The 18030-nt window shown below is 56.0% G+C and overlaps 3 protein-coding genes across 5 annotated transcripts in view; all 3 read right to left on the reverse strand.

Moving 5' to 3' along the window:
• Positions 538–12521, reverse strand: SCARF1 (scavenger receptor class F member 1). 2 transcript variants are annotated; one of them, XM_018064394.1, is made up of 11 exons: positions 11657–12521; positions 11357–11418; positions 10988–11089; positions 9614–10139; positions 7638–7856; positions 7110–7238; positions 6112–6215; positions 5389–5509; positions 4004–4128; positions 3771–3917; positions 538–3119 (listed from the first exon to the last, which is right to left on the reverse strand). In XM_018064394.1, the coding sequence occupies exons 1-11, from the start codon at positions 11872–11874 to the stop codon at positions 2263–2265; spliced, it is 2610 nt and encodes an 869-aa protein (XP_017919883.1). In that variant the 5' UTR covers positions 11875–12521; the 3' UTR covers positions 538–2262. The 2 variants fall into 2 exon arrangements, with proteins under 2 accessions (XP_017919883.1, XP_017919884.1); XM_018064395.1 differs by having other exon boundaries at positions 2603–3119; positions 3771–3880.
• Positions 13816–17095, reverse strand: RILP (Rab interacting lysosomal protein). 2 transcript variants are annotated; one of them, XM_018064396.1, is made up of 8 exons: positions 16626–17092; positions 16459–16552; positions 16264–16370; positions 15930–16175; positions 15516–15661; positions 15009–15131; positions 14275–14364; positions 13816–14023 (listed from the first exon to the last, which is right to left on the reverse strand). In XM_018064396.1, exons 1-8 carry the CDS (start codon positions 16851–16853, stop codon positions 13879–13881), a joined length of 1179 nt encoding a protein of 392 aa, XP_017919885.1. In that variant the 5' UTR covers positions 16854–17092; the 3' UTR covers positions 13816–13878. The 2 variants fall into 2 exon arrangements, with proteins under 2 accessions (XP_017919885.1, XP_017919886.1); XM_018064397.1 differs by lacking the exon at positions 14275–14364 and having other exon boundaries at positions 16626–17095.
• Positions 17606–18030, reverse strand: part of PRPF8 (pre-mRNA processing factor 8) — a 31096-nt gene continuing 30671 nt past the window's right edge. Inside the window, exon 43 of the mRNA XM_005693313.3 lies at positions 17606–17940. Coding sequence (XP_005693370.1) covers positions 17786–17940 — 155 coding nt within the window. The 3' untranslated portion in view covers positions 17606–17785. The remainder of the gene's footprint in view (positions 17941–18030) is intronic.

An 18030-nucleotide genomic window follows, 5' to 3' on the forward strand; every position in this document is an offset into this window, starting at 1 on the left:
CTATGAACATTGGCTGCATGAATGATAATGGTTTTTATATCATTCATATCAAAATATCAGTTTTTTGAGTTAAAAACCTCTAACCTCTAACAAAACCTCTAACAAAAAACTTTTATCTGGGGAATTCCCTTGTGGTTCCGTGCTTAGGACTGTGTGCTTTCACAGGTTCAGTCCCTGGTTGGGGAACTAACCCACAAGCTGCATGGCATTGGCAAAAGAAAAAAAAACTCACAAAAACAAAACACTTATCTGTACAAAGAGTTTGACTTTTTAAGAAGCTTTAACATATTATTGCTTTAGAGATTTTTTTGTGTGTGCTAAAATAATAATGAGATGCCACCTCTAACCTATCAGATTGGGTGTGGGGAAACAGATACCAAAATAATTTATGAGAACACAAAGCCATTCTTTTTGGGGGGCCATTTGGAGTAAATACTCAAATGTTTAATATTCTTACCCCATAACCCAGCAATTCCACTTCTAGGAATCTCTTCTATAGAAAAAGTAGCACTAATACAGAAAGATATGCAGACCGAGTTGGCTACTGAATCATTTATTGGATCAAAATAATTAGAAACAACCCACATCCCCATAGGTAGGGGATGGCTTAAACAACCTGTGTTATTTCCCCATGGTGGAATCCCAGTTTTTATAAAAAGAGGTAGTTTTATATTAACTAACATCAAAAGATAGCCAGGATACATTGTTAAGTAAAATAGCAAACTGCAGAATGAGACGCTCTTCTCATGCGCGCAGAAAAACATCTGAAAGGAAGCATCTAAACTGTTCATGAGCTTCTCTACACACTGGGACAGAGGGGTTTGATCTTTATTTCCTGTCTGGGTAATGCAATTATGTGAGGAAATAATTCAGGACTAGACCAACAGGCATTCCATGAAAATTAAGTCTGGCCCCTCCCTCATCCCACAGAATCCCTTGAGGAGAAGGGAAATCTGATTTTTCACTCTAGACACATCTATAATGTTAGTGCTTTTGTTCATTTCTAAGCTTCTATTCATTGCGGCTGGGCTAGGTCTTCATTGCTGCACAGGCGTCTCTCTGGCGGTGGTGAGCAGCGGCTTCTCTCCAGGGGCTGTGCGCACGCTTCGTTGTGCTGCCTCCCTCGTCGCGGAGCACAGGCTCTAGGGCACCTGGGCTTCAGGAGCTGTGGCATCTTCCCAGATCAGTGACCGAACTCGTGCCTCCTGCCTTTGCAGGCAGATTCTTTACCACTGAGCGATGGTACTAGGGAAGCCCAGTCCTTTTTATTGTTAACAAACAACATTGCTTGTTATAATTTAAAAAAAATTCAACCTAGTGAGAAAAATAAAAAAAGAATGTAGGAAATTTGCAAATTATGTGTAAATTTAAGAAAATAATCTGCCGCACTCTCCTCTTCCAGAGAAAAATGCCATGTGATCCCTTTCTTTCAAATGCTTTTTACGCACGTCCATCTTTCTCATTTCTTTAAAAGTAGTTAGGTACTCGGTTATGTCGGGCCTTAGTAGCAGCGCATGGGACCCAGAGTGGGCAGGCTTCAGTAGCTGCTGCGCTCGGGCTCTCTAGTTGTGGTCTGTGGGCTTCGTTGCTCTACAGCATGTGGGGTCTCATAGGTCTCTGACCAGGAATGGAACCCAAGTCCCCTGCATTGCAAGGTAGATTCTTAACCACTGGACCACCAGGGAAGTCCCCCTCATGTCTTTAAGTCTATAAACCAGTCACAAAATAAACACAAAATGGAAGAATTCTAAACATGTATTCTGAGGCCAAAAGGAATGAAATTTATAAAAAGGAAACATGATTTACATGTAACAGGATAGCATGAACAAGCTCCCATATTCTTACACAACCTGATTTAGTTGGTTGTTTAGGAACCTTTCATAAGGAATATCTCTTTAATTTTTTATCATCCAACAGTTAGGTTGTTTCCCATTTCAGAAAAATGTTTTGCAAATGAAGGAAAGAAGAGACTGGGACTAAACAGAGCCCAGGACAACAGAGAAAAAAGTCCCTGCAGTCATCTCTTCCCTCTTCCTGACCCCATCCGGTGGGGTCTCTGCCCAGGCCTTCCAGACCCACTCCCAGAGCTTGGCTAGGACCCAGAGCCAACTGGCCTCCAGCACTGACATTTCCCGGTGAAAGCGCAAGGGGGCATGTCTTTCTGGCCCTGGGATATTTTCTCAGCACAAAACACAATCTGATCGGGGCAATCTGAGGCCTAAGCCCCATCCACCATCTTCCCACTCACGAAATTAAAGATCCTCAGGGGTCCGGTGGCCCAGAGATGGGTACAACATTTTCATACTGGGGCTCCTCCTGCCCTTCCTCGTCAGCCACCTTCTGGGGATCCTGTCCTAGGGGACCATCCTCAGGGGCCACCTCCTGGCCACCCCCTGAGCTCTTGATGCCGCCCCCCAGGCTCCTGGCACCCTCCTCTGACCCAGTCCCTGCAGACTCCAAGGCCCCAGTCAGCTCCTCCTTCATGGCTGAGCTAGGGCTCTGATGGGCAGAGCCAGAGTCCAGCCTGGGGCTGCCCCTGTTCCGACTCAGGGCCCGACGTGGAGGCTTGGGGATGGCACTCTTGACCTTGGGTTCTGCCTGGCCTCTCTGGAAGCTACCAAAACGGCGGAGGACAGACCGGACAGGGCCCTCAGGTCCCCGCGGTGTCCCTGCCAACATGTAGATTGTGCTGACAGAGCCTGAGCTTTCCTGGACGCTGCCCTCGATGGCTTCTACACGCTCAGCCACTGTCCGGCCACCAAGTGGGAGCCGGCGGCGGCCAGCAGCTGAATCCCTGGGGCTGGCAGTGCCAGGAGGGGCCCCATCTGTTTCCACTTGTGGGCCTGTGGGCTCCTCAATCTCCTGGCTTTCGGGACCTGGCTGGGTCCCCCGGGAGAGCCTCTTGGGCTTTCGGAGCGGGCTGGAGAGCTCCCCAGAGCCTCGGCGACTCTGCGGTGCAAACTTGGTGCCTTCAGCAAAGGAGACTGATGGCCGCTTGGCCCTGGCGAGGCTGGAAGTGCGCGGGATGGCAAACGGTGTGGAGGCGTCCTCAGGGGGAGGGAAGGGACCTCCAGCCAGGCTGGCCTCTGAGGATTCCGCTGGGGCCGCAGAGACCATCCCTGGAGAGGAGACAGAAGTGCTTGACTGAAGCTGGGCTGGGCTCCCCAGTCCATCTTACCCAGCTCAGCATCTTTTAGGAGGCCCCCAAAATGGAGCAAGGAAGAGGGTGAGGATGCAGAGGGCCAGGGGAAAGGGCTATTCAGGCAGAGACTACCGCCGCTACCCTCTTCTCACTGTTCTCCCCAACTTTGTGATAATACCACACTCCAACCACGCTAAAACTCTTTCAGCGCCACGTGGCCATGTCCTTCTCACTTACTGCCTTTTGTGTACACTGCTCCCTCTCCCTGAAATGTCATTGCCATTTCTCCCTGTCCCTGGGCTAACTCCTAGTGATTCTGCAAGATTCACTCCAATACCGTGAACACAGAGACATCGTCTCTGACCCCTGTCACCCCTGACATGCTGGATTACGAGCCCCTACTCGCATGTCCCCCATGAAAGCATGTATCACTTTGTCCTACCACCCGCTGTCTCGTAGACTACAAGCTTGGGCAGGGCAGGCATCTCTCTTGTTCTTGACTGCATCCCACAGCCAAGAACCGTGATGGGCACAGAGTGGGCGCCTGCTACATGTCTGCTGAAGGAATAAAGAAGAGGGTGTGATGAGCAGGCTGGCTCAGGGCGTGGGGGGGCTGTTTGGGGGCTACCTTCTTGGGGTGGTACGCAGTAGGCAGGACCCTCATCCTCTTCTCCAGACTCGGAATCCGAAGAGAAGGAGTCGTCCGAAGCCCAGCCGGCAGAGGGTGGCTCGATGAAGCTGTGGTTGAAGGGAATCTCCGGGTCATGGTGCGAGACTGCGGGGGAGAGGCTCCAGGTCAAGTGCAGCACCCGAGGGGACGCCTTGTCCCTTGGCAACCCCTGACCTTCAGCACCCACTTACCTGTCACCCAGGGAAGCTTGTGGCTGCTCAGGGAACCACAGGGCAGCGCAGAGCCCAGGCTGGAGGTCAGGGCCTCCCAGACCTGCAGCTTCATCCTGGACATGGCAGTTCCATCTCTCACTGGCCTGAGGGCAAGGGAGAGTGGTCAGTGTGGGAAAGCCCTGACTAGGGCAGGAGAAAAGGCCCAGGACCATTCTGACTCCATGGTTCACGTGACAAAGTGACTATGTCTACCTCAATTACTCTCTGTGACTACAGAGTAAAATCCAAACTGAGATATGCAGATATATGTATATATATAATATCGACCCTGAGATTCAGGCCTGACCCAGAGGCCAGCATGGCTCCAGAGTCACAAGGTGGCCAATCTGGCTCTGATTTAGCCTCTCTGGGCCTCAACTTCCTCATCTGTAAAATGGGGACAACAGCTCCTATCTATCAGAGCTTTTTTTCCAGGACCCAGCATAGCACCAGCTACACAGAGGGCTGCCCCCAAATGCAGTGCTGTGTGATTATCATCCTCGCTGAGCCCCAGCTCACTGATCTTTCTGGAAGTGACACCACCTCCGGGAAGCCCACCCTTGTCCCCACCCCCAAGCTGGAAGCGACTGCTTCACTCATTGCCATTCCTCAGACAGACTGTGCACACGTCCTGGTTCCCGAGTGAGGGGCTTCTCCTTTTCCCCGAGAACTAGGTCCCCAGGGTAGGGCCTCCTAGGTCTGGGCTCTGATGACACCCCCACAGACAAGAGGGACATGCTCAAGGGGCAGTGAGTGAACCAACAGCACACCAGACAAAACAGAGTCCAGAAAACAGAATGGGCTTCATGCGGGCCAGTGACTAGCAGGGTCACCTTGGGTCTGTGTCCTGGGAATTGAGAAGGCAAATCTCCTGCCCCCGAGTGCCTTGCTCAAAACCTCTGTCCACACTGCTCTGAGCTTCCAAGGGGCCGAGAAGTACGAAGAGGTCTCATAAAGGAACAAAGCTCTTGTGTGAAGAGTGTTCCCCGCAGCAGCCCCCAAGCCTCAATCCCTCCTTGCCTCTCCTCTTCTCGGAAAACCACACTCTCTGCTGAACCCTTGCACAGGCTTTCACGGCGCTCTCCCTTCACTTTGCCTCCCCACCCAGAGTTATCTTGCTGCTTCTGCCTTCTGCCAGCCTGGTGCCTGCTCCCCCACACCCTCCACCCCGGAAGCATCTGAGGAGGGCAGGTGGCTGAAGTGGTGTCTCCAGGCCACAGCCATGGCCAGCTACCTCATTACCTCTGACCTACATGTATGACAAGATCAGCCTATCTCCATCCCAGAAAGGAAACCATAGATACCACCTTGCTTCCACCCATGGCCTGAGCTGTGGGGTTGGGAAGACAGGGGCCTGAGTTCACCTGTCCTTGGGGTCCAGCCGGGCAGCCCAGCAGCAGCAGGCACAGCAGGCGATGGCCAGCAGGAGCAGCAGCAGAGGTACGAGGATGCCCGCGATGAGGGCGGCATCCTGACTATGAGATCCTAGGGAGGGCGGGGGACGGACACATATTCGGCCTTCTTGTCTCCCGCACATCATGTCTCACCTCTAGCTCTGCATTGCCTTCTCCTCAGAATCTCCCACCTGTGGGGCCCTCCCCCTCCTCTGAGAGATGTAGACTCAGCTCAGCTTGGAGGCCCCCTCCTCCAGGCAGCCTCCCTGCTGGTCTGTCCCTTCCTGATGGTCCACGGCCTGTTCCACAAACTCTTGCCCCAATTCTCAGGCCTGAGGAGACACCTCAGTGTCCAGCCCTGCGTACCTGGTGCTAGCTTGTTTTCTCAGGGGACCAGGGCTCTGTCATGTGTTTGGGGGGCTTCAAAGCACCCATACAGATTTCAGATAGAGAGAACATCTCTGAAGTGGGCTTAGCCTTTCTAGCAAGTAAGGAAGTCCCAGAGCCTGTGTCAAGGGCCATTCTTTCACTGGCAGACCAGTGGTTAAGACTCCCAGCTTCCACTGCATGGGGCGGGGTTTCGATCCCTGGTTAGGGAACTAAGATCCCACATATCACGCAGTACAGCCAAAAAAAAAAAGAAGGCCACCCTTCCCCCAGCTACTTCACCCTGTACTTTTTGTTCCAGCTTACCCAGCTGGCAGGCCCCAGAGACAGGGTCGCAGCTTCCCTCTGGACATTCGCAGGGAACAGAGCAGTTGTTTCCATGGAAGCCAGATGGACACGAAGTATTGCAGCTTTTGGGGGGACAGGGGAGATAAGCGGGAGGCTGGCTGAGAAGGCATGGAGGTGGGCAGGGGAAGGTAGATTTCTGGGCACTGCTCCCCACCCTCTGCCACACAGACTTCCCCTGAAGCATGCCCAGCCAGACTCCTCTGACCTCTGAGCCACATTCTAAGCACCCCATCCCTGGCAGTGTTTATAAGAATCCCTTAGCCCCTAAGCCCATCTTCCAGAGAGACAATCCACAAACTGCCCCCTGGTTCCCAGGCCCCCCAGGGTGCAAGCCTCAGGCAGGGTCCACCTCTCACAATCTTCACTCCATGTCCACTTGGCGCTATCATTGAAGTAAGCAAGATGCCAGTGGAATCCAGACTTCCTCGGGGTTGGAGGTCTGGGCAAGGCCCAGCCCCGCCCTAACTCTCTGGGCCTGGGTCCTCTCTGTAAAATGAAACCTCTGCCAGTTAATTCTCTCTTCTGTCCCATGGGTGGGAGAACCTCACACTGGTGATGCTGACATTCCCAGGTGGCTCAGTGGCAAAGGATTCGCTGCCAAGGCAGGAGGTGCAGGAGATGTGGGTTCCATCCCTGGGCTGGGAAGACCCCTTGGAGATGGGAATGGCAACCCGCTCCAGTGTTCTTGCCTGGGAAATCCCATGGACAGAGGGGTCTGGCAGGCTACACACAGTCCATGGGGTCACACAGAGTCGGACACGACTGAGCTGGTTCTACTTCTGCTACTGAGCCCCCTTTGGAAGATGCAGAGGAATACCAGAGGAATTCCACAACCAGAGGAACACCTTCCTAGTTATGAGTATGCTGGGTGGGCGGTGGAGAAGCCCAGGCAGGGAAGTTTAGGGAGCAGACTGCACAGAGCCCAGACCTAGGCCCCTCCTCCTCCCAGTCCGCACCTGGGCCCCCAGTAGCCGGCGTTGCAGACACACTCCCCAGTCACAGTATCACAGGTCCCCTGGATGCAGGTGGGGCAGGTAGAGCCACAAGCTTCCCCAAAGGTGCCAATCAGGCAGGGGTCTTCGCATCTGAGGTGAGAGGAGACTCAGAATGGAGAACAAGGCCAGCCTGACCGCCCCCGCAAGGGCCCCACCCATATTCCCCCACACTTCTAGATTCAGAGACCCAAGCGTCTACTCATTCAGCAGTGAAGCTCAGGTACAAGCGGGGCCTTGAATCTGAGGTCAGACCCAATAGGTGACAGACTACAGATCCCTGGAGGGGGATAAGGGTGGGAAGCCTGAGTAGCGGAGGGCCTGCCCAGGGCCACATCATCACCCATGTCTCCTGCCTTAGTTTTCACCCAAAGGTGGGCCCCATGGGGTTGTGTGACTATATGCTTGGAAGAGGGGGCAGCTCTCCGAGAGGGAGCAGCTGGAGCAAGCATCTAGAAGGTATACCCCTCCCTGAGCAGGCTGGCCCCTCACCTGGGCCCCCGCCAGCCAGGCTCACAGTGCTGACAGTGCCCAGTGTCTGGCTGACAGGCCTCTCCAAGCCGGCAGTGGGGGCACTGCTGCCTGCAGTTCTCCCCAAAGGTGCCAGGAGGGCAGGGCTGGTGGCACTGGGTCCCGTTCCAGCCTGGCTCGCAGGCCTCGCAGCTGCCTGTGTCTGCAGAGCATGGCTTATTCTGCTTGCACTGGCCACAGCTGGGAAGAGAAGGAATCCAGGGAGCCCTGGGAGGCAGACGGATGTCGCACCCACCCAGGCCTCCAGGGTCTAGAGAGCATCTTGGTTCCAGCAGGGCCATTCAGGCAGGTTTGAGCCTCAGTTTCCCCATGTTGTACAACAAAGAGGCTGGACAGACTATCTCTGAGGCTCTAGTAGGATTCCAGCCCTTTCCTAACTACCCACCCCCCCACATTCTGAGCCCCAGCCTTCCCTGGATCCCAGGGTCCCCAGGAGTTCCCAGCCCAGCCAGGAAAACCAAGTTACTGCCCCAACCTCTGCCTCCCCTCTGCCCAGGGTCTCCTTCCTTCCCCTTTCCCAGTTTTCCCCTTTCCCCTTCCTCCCTTCCACCCTTGCCACCTCAGAGGTCTGGCGTGAACAGGCCTCACTAGCTTAGCTCCTCTCCTATTTTGTGCATTTAAAAATGCATCAGGCGCCTGTTTTCACCACTAGCATTTTATCTTTAGATTTTTTTAAGGTTTACTGGGTTATCATTGACATACAGCACTATTATGAATTCAAAGTGTGAGGCATAATGACCTCATATATATAGTGTGAAATGCTTACCAGGAAAAGTCTAGTTAACACCCATCATCTCATATGGAAACCAAAAACTAAAGTGTTGTTTTTTTTTTTTTCTCCTTGTGACGAGAACTCTTAGGATCTACTCTTTTAATAACTTTTCCAGTAAGGCTTATCTTATCTTAATATCACCATCATCCTTATTTGAACTTTCTCCCTCCAGAGACTTAATTATCTGGGATCATGCACGTGGATCAGGCTCATTAGTGGGAGAAGGGGAGTTCATAAAATCAATTTAACAGATCCTGACCAGAATTTAAAAAGAGAGAACAGAAAACATTTGGGTGTATATATATGCATGTGTGTGTGTGTTGTCAGCTTAATTTTTTACTTCAGTTAATATACAGCCCATCATATACATGTATGATATATATGTATATCATGTGTATAAATAAAGAAATAAACGGACCATAAAGAAAGCTGAGAACCAAAGAATTGATGCTTCTGAATTGTGGTGTTGGAGAAGACTCTTGAGAGTCCCTCAATCCTAAAGGAAATATTCAGTACTGAATATTCAGTCCTAAAGGAATATTCAGTCCTGAATATTCATTGGAAAAACTGAGGCTGAAGCTAAAGCTCCAAGATTTGGGCCACCTGATGTGAAGAACTGGCTCATTGGAAAAGACCCGGATGCTGGGGAAGATTGAAGGCAGGAAAAGGGGATGGCAGAGGATGAGATGGTTAGATGGCATCACTGACTCCATGGACATGAGTTTGAGCAAGCTCTGGGAGTTGGTGATGTACAGGGAGGCCTGGCCTGCTGCAGTCCGTGGGGTCGCAAAAGAGTCGGACACGACTGAGCGACTGAATTGAACTGAATACATATATGATAGAATGTAAAACGTTTCTTAAAGTGGGCGGACCTGGTCAAAGTTTGAAAGACCCTGAGTGGCAGAGAGACCCTGCAATAGCCCTTTTGCTATGTGATTCGTTGTGTTTCTTTTGTCCTGCTTCTACGACTTGCTAGGAGTATTTTATTCAACTGTAACCAGATGAAAGTGGTGGGCGAGGCTTAGGGGCATCGAGGGTCTCTTTGCCCCCTTTCATCCCACCCTTGTCTGTTTCTGCGCAAGTCTCTCCCAGCGCCCCCGCGTGCTCCCCTCGTTCTCTCCTGCTCCTTCGCACGCCCTCCTCCCTCCCTCTCACCCTGGCTCACCTGTCGCGGCACTGGAGCCCGTACCGGCCAGCGGGGCAGGGCAGCTCGCAGCGCACGCCACGGAAGCCGGGCGGGCAGGTGCACTGGCCGGAGGCGGCGCCGCAGCGGCCGCGCACGCATTCGCACGGCTGCCGGCACTCGGGGCCCCACCAGCCCGGCCGGCAGGCGCAGCGGCCCGACTCCTGCGCGCACGGCGAGCCGTGGCAGGCGCAGCGGAAGCTGCAGCGGCGGCCCCACCAGCCTGGCTCGCACAGGCAGGAGCCGGTGGCCTGATCGCACCGCGCCGCCGCGGGGTTGCACTGGCACGGGCGGCGGCACGTGGGCGACCACCAGCCGGGATCGCAGCGGCACGCGCCGGTCTCGGGGTTGCAGCGGCCGTGGGGGCCGCAGGCGCACGGGGACTCGCAGCGGTCGCCCCAGCGGTCGGGTTGGCAGTGGCACACGCCGGTGGCCGGTTCGCACTGGCCGTGCGGGTGGCAGGCACAGACCTCCCTGCAGTCGGGACCCCAGTACTGGCCCGGGCAGCCTGCGGCAGGGCAGGGGGGAACGGAAGAGGGTCAGCGGGCTCAAGCCGGGCACGGATGCTCTCTGCGCGCCCCCTTGTGTGCCAGGAGGGGCCCTGGCACAAGGAAGTGTGTATTGGGGGGGAGCCGGCCCACCCTTCAGGAGCTGGGGACAGCCTGTCCCCCTGGGGCACAGCTCACTTCCTGCCCCCAACTCTGAACCACAAGGCTCAGTTAGCACTGGCCTAGCCTCCCACTTCCACATTCCAGAACACACTTAAGAGTGGAAAAGGGGCCTGTCCAGAGCCACACTGAAGTGGGTGGGCCTGCACTGGGGCCCCTCCTCCCTCTCTTTGGGTTCTCCCCCACAACTGAGTCTATCCAGGCCTGGAGGCTGCCCTTGGGGTCATGGAAGAAGCCACACACCCCCAGCATCTCCTCTCAACCCCAACCCCTGGCGGCCGGCTGCCCTCTGGCTAAACTGCCCACCAACCACTTTGCCAAGTCCCTCTTTGTGCCAGAGAAGGTGGACACTCCAGGCACCCTCCAGACTCGCATAAGGTGTACAAGACTAACAGCACATTCACTTTGCAGTTAGCTGGGATCTCCAACATCTTTCAGGAAGTTGAAAGGGAAGATGAACAGCCCAGAAATGAACCTGTGGGAGGACTTAGAGGATGGCATAGAAGCCAGATGACTCAGGGCATCCCCGGGAGTGCGTCACTTCCTGTCTCCGGACCTCAGTTTCCTCAGCGAAGCTTGGAGGGACTCTGGCCCTGCTCTTGTAAGATTACTTTGCTACCTGCTTCACCTCCCCTCTCCCCCAGTCCTGCCCGGCGCCTTCAACCTTCAGGAGACACTCAGGACTCACGGGAGTTGCACTGGGCTCCGAAGAATCCAGGTTTGCATCGACAGAGGCCTGGTTTCACACATACTTCGTCTTCCCGGCAGGCGTCCAGCCCCTCGCAGACGGCTGAAAAACACCCCACCCAGGTTGGAAGGACAGGGGTGCGGCCAGGGGACACTCTGTCCCTCTCACTGGCTCCCGCTGCCCTTGCCTCCCTCAAGGGCTGTTTCCTTGGGGCTGGGGGGTTGGGTCACAGGAGGGACCCTGGCACAAGGGCTCAGGACGGCAAACAGACCCCAGGGTGGGTAGGAAGGAAGGGTCATTGGGCTCTGTCCTCCTTTCTCCTCCAGTGGCGGGTGGGGTGAGGCGGGTGGGACCATCCTGGCTACTCACGGATGGTGCATTCTTGATCTTTCTGCCTCCAGCCTGGGCAGCACTGGAGCTCAGCAGAGGGGCTGTGGGGCAGAGAGGGGTCAGCCGGGGGGGCAGCCTGGCCCTGCAGGTGGATCACTGTCACTGGCCTCAGCCCCATCTGGTTGGCCTGGCCAAGGTTCACAGCCCCACGTCTGCAAACCCTTTCCGCTCTGTCCCTGGCCACCCCACTGCCTTCCAGGCTGTCCCCGAGCCCCTCCCGCTTCAGCCCCTCTTTCCTCATGTCCTCCTCCCCCCTCATCAGACTCCCACAAGACCCACCTGCTGGCCTTGCAGACGTGCCGCCCCCCGGCATCCAGCTCAGACCCCGGGGCCCCCAGAGCCCCGAGCAGCAGCAGAGGGAACAGCAGCCCTGGCCCCATGGCGGCCAGTGCAGCGGGAGGGCTTGGGTCAGTCTGGCCCCCACAGCGCCCAACCCCCTTCCTGCTTCCTCCCCAGGCTTTTCCTGAGGAAACCAGGCTAGAGGGGCGGGCTGCCATGAGGCACCTCCCTGAGACAGTGGGCAGGCGTTGAGACGCAGACACCAGAATAGTGAAAGGAAAGGGAAGGCCAATGGTGAGGGCTGAGTGGAAGCTTCTGGGCTGGTCTGAATCCGGAGCGGGCAGGAAGATGAGGCTGTAAGTCCCAGATCCCAGGACAGGCGAGCGGGTGAGACACGGGAATCTGTTAGGTCACATTCCCCAAGGAAAGTGGGAGAGGGGAGAAGGCCTCCCCACCAGTGACAGCCAAGGGGCCATCCTGGCAGAGCTGGGCAGGGGGGATCACCGGCAGATAGACGTGGAGCCGTTTCTGGCTATCACAGGCAGTTGCTTTATTCCAATAGCTTAGGCCATCTGTACAAACACCTGGGAGGAGGGCAGTCAGCTCTCCGTTTCACAGATGGGGAAACTGAAGCTCAGAGAAGCGGCACTTTTATCTGGCCCCCAAGGCTTGGCACAGAGATATAGGAAGGACAGCATATTAAAAATCAGAGACATTACTTTGCCAACAAAAGGCCATCTAGTCAAAGCTATGGTTTTTCCAGTAGTCATATACGGATGTGAGACTTGGACTATAAAGAACTGATGCTTTTGAACTGTGGTGTTGGAGAAGACTCGTGAGAGTCCCTTGGACTGCAAGGAGATCCAACCAGTCCATCCTAAGGGAAATCATTCCTGAATATTCATTGGAAGGACTGATGCTGAAGTTGAAACTCCAATAATTTGGCCACCTAATGGGAAGAACTGACTCATTGGAAAAGACCCTGATACTGCAAAAGATTGAAGGCAGGAGGAGAAGGGGACGAGAGAGGATGAGATGGTTGGATGGCATCACCGACTCAATGGACAACAGTTCAGTTCAGTTGCTTAGTCATGTCCGACTCTTTTCAACTCCATGAATCGCAGCACACCAGGCCTCCCTGTCCATCACCAACTCCCGGAGTTCACTCAGACTCACATCCATCGAGTCAGTAATGCCATCCAGCCATCTCATCCTCTGTCGTCCCCTTCTCCTCCTGCCCCCAATCCCTCCCAGCATCAGAGTCTTTTCCAATGAGTCAACTCTTCGCATGAGGTGGCCAAAGTACTGGAGTTTCAGCTTTAGCATCATTCCCTCCAAAGAAATCCCAGGACTGATCTCCTTCAGAATGGACTGGTTGGATCTCCTTGCAGTCCAAGGGACTCTCAAGAGTCTTCTCCAACACCACAGTTCAAGAGCATCAGTTCTTCGGCACTCAGCTTTCTTCACAGTCCAACTCTCACATCCATACATGACTACTGGAAAAACCATAGCCTTGACTAGATGGACCTTTTTTGGCAAAGTAATGTCTCTGCTTTTCAACATGCTGTCTAGGTTTGTCATAACTTTTCTTCCAAGGAGTAAGCATCTTTTAATTTCATGGCTGCAGTCACCATCTGCAGTGATTTTGGAACCCCCCAAAATAAAGTCTGACACTGTTTCCACTGTTTCCCCATCTATTTCCCATGAAGTGATGGGACCAGATGCCATGATCTTCATTTTCTGAATGTTGAGCTTTAAGCCAATTTTTTCAGTCTCCACTTTCACTTTCATCAAGAGGCTCTTTAGTTCCTCTTCACTTTCTGCCATAAGGGTGGTATCATCCGCATATCTGAGGTTATTGATATGGACATGAGTTTGAGTAAACTCCGGGATGGACATGAGTTTGGACATGTCCATGACTCAATGGACATGAGTTTGAGTAAACTCCGGGATGGACAGAGAGGCCTGGTGTGCTGCAGTCCATGGGGTTGCAAAGAGTCAGTCACCACTGAGCGACTGAACTGAACTGACAGGAAAGAAAGTAGGCTGAGCTCCCATCAGACTCAGACCAGGATCAGAGAAGAGCCAGGGAGGAGGGCAGGGAAGGAGGGAGCCCGGTCCTTTGAGGTCACACATCCAACTACAGACAGACTCCAAAGTCAGGCCTCTGGGGCAGCTGAGACCCCAGACAAAGATGTTCATTGAGAGCACAGCAGGACCCGTCAGGAGTTGGGGGCTGTCGGGCTGCCCACTGGTTCCAGGTGGGGTGGCTGCGGGGTCTCCTCTCCTCCCTGTAGCTGGCTGGGAGCCACACTGCTGGTCTCAGTCCCAGGGGCCTCTGTTTCACCCCGATACCACTGGCCAAAGCTGGGGGGAAAGCCAAGAGGTGCTTTGAGCCTGGCTGCCAGGGAGGCCAAGTACAGGGGCTGAGGGGAGCAGGGGGTGCTGCAAAAAGGGGAGCCAGAGCAAGAAAGGGCAGCACGAGGCAGGGGACGGTAAAGGGGCCACCAGGGGAGCAGGAGGGTACGGGCATGCTGCTCGCTTAGGGCAGCAGGAGGGAAGGTGGGCCCCTCCACCCTCCACCCCGACCACATTCGTCCTTCCCTTCCTCAACATACAAACTCCGTATTCTGGACTCAGGGGCTGGGGGTTCAGAATGGTCTCCCTTATCACTGGAGAGCAGGAGCCATGAGCCATCATCATCGTCACTGAGGCGGAGAAGAGCAAAGAGAGGAGAGGAGACGTGAGGGTCCTTTATCAAGGCCCTGAGGGCCAAGGGAGTCCACTACGTTCAGCCTTCTGTGCAGCCCCCAGGAGCAGGAAGGGGAGGACAGAGTGACTTTGGGGCCCCCAAAGCTGGAGTGAAGGAAACTGGATCACTCTTCTGTGCTCCTGAAACTGTCACACAACACTGTTAATCCACGATACGCTAACATAAAATAAAAAGTTAAAAAAGAAACTGGAGAGAAGAGAAATCTGGGGAGACAGAGGACATCTTACGGCTTTCATTTTCTAGCCAGATACACGGCAGGCCGTGGACAGGGCCTGCAGCTACAGCCTTACCTTCACCTGCCTGGGAACAAACAGATGCAGCCAAGACAAGAAACCAAAGAAACCGAAACCCGACTGTGGAGAAGCAGAGTCAGGATGTGCAGCGAGCAGGGCAGGTGGGAGCAGCCGTGATCCAGCGAGAAGGCGGTGGGCTCAGCACGGCAGGCTTGTGGGTGGGTGGGTGGGGTGACCAGGCCAGGTTAGCAGGTTCCAGAGGTGGCTAAGCTAGGTGACAAGCGCAGTCTGAGGCAATGGGTTCAGAAGGTGACCAGGCTCAGTGGGAATGGAGGCCGGGACTTACCTGCTCTCTGCTTCCTCTGGAGTCCCTAACATTTTGGCCTTGATCTTCTTCCGCTGCTTCTTGACAGCTACCTTCATGGCTTCGAGCAGAAGCCCAGGGACCCGGTGGGCTGTCAGCAGCTCCCTACAGAGGAGGAGGAAGGGCAGAGACAAAGCCGTAGGGATGCTAAGAATAGGTCTAGACTCAAGTACCTGTGCATGTTGTTTCCCCTTTTGGGAACACTCTGCCTTGCTAACCCCTCCGCCCCTAAGCTTAGGTGTCACCCCTCCTGGGAGTACTTCCTTGACAGCCGCTGCTGGTGACCCTCAGCACTGGCCCTCCCCGGTATGGAAGAAGATCCAGGAGGGCAGGGACTATGTGACTCCTGTCCTCCAGTGCCCAGCATGGTGCCTGGCACACGACGCCGTGGACGTATCAACCACTCAAAGAATGAGGCGGGTGAACCGAGGCCAGGGAACAGGTGCGCCTGGCGCCCCCGAGCCTCTGGGCCCTGCCTGGCGCCCTCACCGCTGGAAGTAGGCCAGCTCCTCCTTCAGCAGGAACAAGTTGGCTTTGAGCTCATTCCGCTCCTGAAGGATCTGCTGAACCTCCTCTCGACTGAAGCCGCACTGCCCTGCCCTGGCTGGGAGCCCTGGCGGCAGCGGGGCATCCGCCTGTGGAAGGACAGGTTTGGTCAGTGGGCGCCTAGGTTGGACAGGGACGCCTTGGGCAGTGGGCGCCTCGGTTGGGCAGGGAGCCTTGGGAGGCCAGGGCGCTACCATGGGTGCCAGGCCGGGGCTCTGGCTGAGTAGGGGCGGAGGCCGGCTGGTGGCGCACACTCGTAACCACCTTCTAGCTAGCCTGTTGGCCCTGCTACGCAGTACAGCAAAACTTTCCCGAGTGCCCACCGAGAGCCGGACCGTCCCCTCATAGGGCACTCACCGGGTCCTCGGGGGTCCCCGAGGCTCTTGTGCCCGCGGTCGCCCGCTCGGACTCCCGCCTCTGCTCGCAGTCGGGCCCCGAGGCCTGGCCCTGAACCGGTTCTGGAGGCGGCTCCAAGGCCGCTTCGCGCCGCTGCTCTCGTTCGCTCTCGCGGTCCCGCGCGGCGCGTAGCTGGGTTTGTACCGCGGCCAATTTCTGCCGCAACTCCGCATTCACCAGCAGGAGGCGCTGCAGCTGCTCCTGCAACTGTGGGCGGAGCCAAGGGGCTGGTGGGCGGGGCAACTGAGGGCCGGCAGGGTCCCGCCCCCGGCACGTCGCCCCGCCCCGCCCTCACCGCCTCGGTCTCCTGGCTTCGCTGCAGCAGGTCGCGGTTGTACGCCCGGAGTTCGTCCCGCTGGCGGTCGGTCACCTCCTTGAGCTGCCGCAGCAGAGCGCGCTCCTCTGAGGAAGGGGCGTTCTCAGCGGCGGGCCCGCGAGAGGGGGAGCCCTGCGCCGCCCCGACCACGGAGCCCTGCAGGCCCGCACTCACCCTGTGGTCCAGAGCGCAGCTCTCTGCGGAGGCGCTCGTTCTCCTCTCGCAGCAGCCGCAGCTCGAGTTCCGCCTGCTGTGCGGATACCTGCAGCTGGGAAGGCCGCGCTGTTAGGTCAGCCCCCGCTGGCCCAGGCGGGCGGCTGGGGAAGGGCGCCATGACTTACCGAGTCCGGGGCGGGCCCCACGGCCGCCTTTTCCAGGAGCTCCAGCGCCTGCACCACCAGCGGAACGAGTCCGGCTGCGGCCTCCGGCCCGAAGCGGCGCGCCAGCTCCTGCAGCTCAGCGCCCAGGGCCCCCGCTAGGTGGTACACGAGCTCCGCGGCCGTCCCCGATCCCGGGACCACCCGAGGCCCGGAGCCATGCGCCCCAGGCGCCGCCCTTCTGGGCTCCATGTCCCCCGAAGGCGACCAGGGCTGCGACACCCTCCTCCCCCAACTGAGGCAGGAAAAAGCCAATCAGTCCTGGCCCAGGAAGCGGCTTAGGACAGTAGAGGGCGGGGTAGAAGCGACAAGGGAGGAGCGATTCAGGGAAAAGGCTGTAAGAGTCTCAGGGCCCTGTTAAAGCCCCCAAGGTCACAGGAAGTAGGACATTCCGGCCAGGCGTCCAGGAGCTGAGGCCCAGGGCTGTAAGTGGTCACTTTCGTCAAGCCCTCCCCAGTGTCCACACCAGGCTCCACCCCTGTGTCTAGAATCATGGGGCCTGACTTGGCTGCCAACTCTCCAGCCCAGAGGTGAGAGGTAGGCGGGCTGTCACTGACCTCAGCCAGCGGCAGCCAACTGTCCAGCTGGGTGCCTATTTCCAGGACAGGCTGAGAGTGACACAAAGCTTAAGGGGCTAAGCTGGGCTCTGCAGCTACAGAGAACAAGCCAGGAGCTTCTACACTCAAAATAGTGACTGCTGCGAGAGATGCTGAAAAGCGGTGAGCGTTTACAAGTATTTGGGGAAAAACTGGCAAATGTGGTCATAGCAGCAGGGGTGTGAAAGCCCAACTTCCCTTCAGCTCTCTGAGCTTAGAGGATATTTATCCCCACAGCTCCGAACAGGGGGACTCAAGGCTCAGTCCAGCAGCTTGCCGAGGACACGTCCAGCTTCTGCCATCCCTACATCCAGAATCTGAGCTCAGGGGAAAAAAAGCTTCAAAACCTCATATTTATACAAAATTTATTATTATACTTTTTCACAATTACAAGTCACCAGGAGGTCAACAACATCACAAGCACAGAAGAGAGAAGAAGGGGCCAAGCTGCTGAATGTCACCAGCTTGTCTGTGGGGCCACAGGCTCTAGCCTTGACCAGAAGGCTGGAGCAAGAGGTGAGGAGACGACTACGCATAGAGGTCCTCTCGGTCCGCAGAGTAGACCTCGCCCTCCTGCAGGAGAGCGAAGTTGAGGAAGTGGGAGGGCCGATGCACCTCATGGTAGAACTCTTTGGGGTTTGCCAGCTGCAGCTCGTACTTCATGTTGGGATCATGCCGGACACCTTGGAGGAGAAGGAAGAGGCCAACGTTGGCAAGGTCCACCTGCCTCACCCAGCCTGGGTCCCTGGGCCATCTCTAAACCAGCATCTGGG

Source organism: Capra hircus, chromosome 19, assembly GCF_001704415.2.
Source record: "Capra hircus breed San Clemente chromosome 19, ASM170441v1, whole genome shotgun sequence".
Classification (NCBI taxonomy): Eukaryota; Metazoa; Chordata; class Mammalia; order Artiodactyla; family Bovidae; genus Capra; species Capra hircus.

Excerpts from the sequence above, each read along its gene's own strand:
- RILP (XM_018064396.1), bottom strand. The coding sequence starts at position 16,853 with ATGGAGCCCAGAAGGGCGGCGCCTGGGGCGCATGGCTCCGGGCCTCGG. Across the intron at positions 16,553-16,625 it reads TGGGGCCCGCCCCGGACTCG|CTGCAGGTATCCGCACAGCA; the intron begins GTAAGTCATGGC and ends CGGCCTTCCCAG. Across the intron at positions 15,132-15,515 it reads GAGCTGGCCTACTTCCAGCG|GGAGCTGCTGACAGCCCACC; the intron begins GTGAGGGCGCCA and ends CCTCCTCTGTAG.
- SCARF1 (XM_018064394.1), bottom strand. The coding sequence starts at position 11,874 with ATGGCAGCCCGCCCCTCTAGCCTGGTTTCCTCAGGAAAAGCCTGGGGA. Across the intron at positions 10,140-10,987 it reads CGGAGCCCAGTGCAACTCCC|GCTGCCCGGGCCAGTACTGG; the intron begins GTGAGTCCTGAG and ends GCCCTGCCGCAG. Across the intron at positions 3,120-3,770 it reads CTGCGTACCACCCCAAGAAG|GGATGGTCTCTGCGGCCCCA; the intron begins GTAGCCCCCAAA and ends TCTCCTCTCCAG.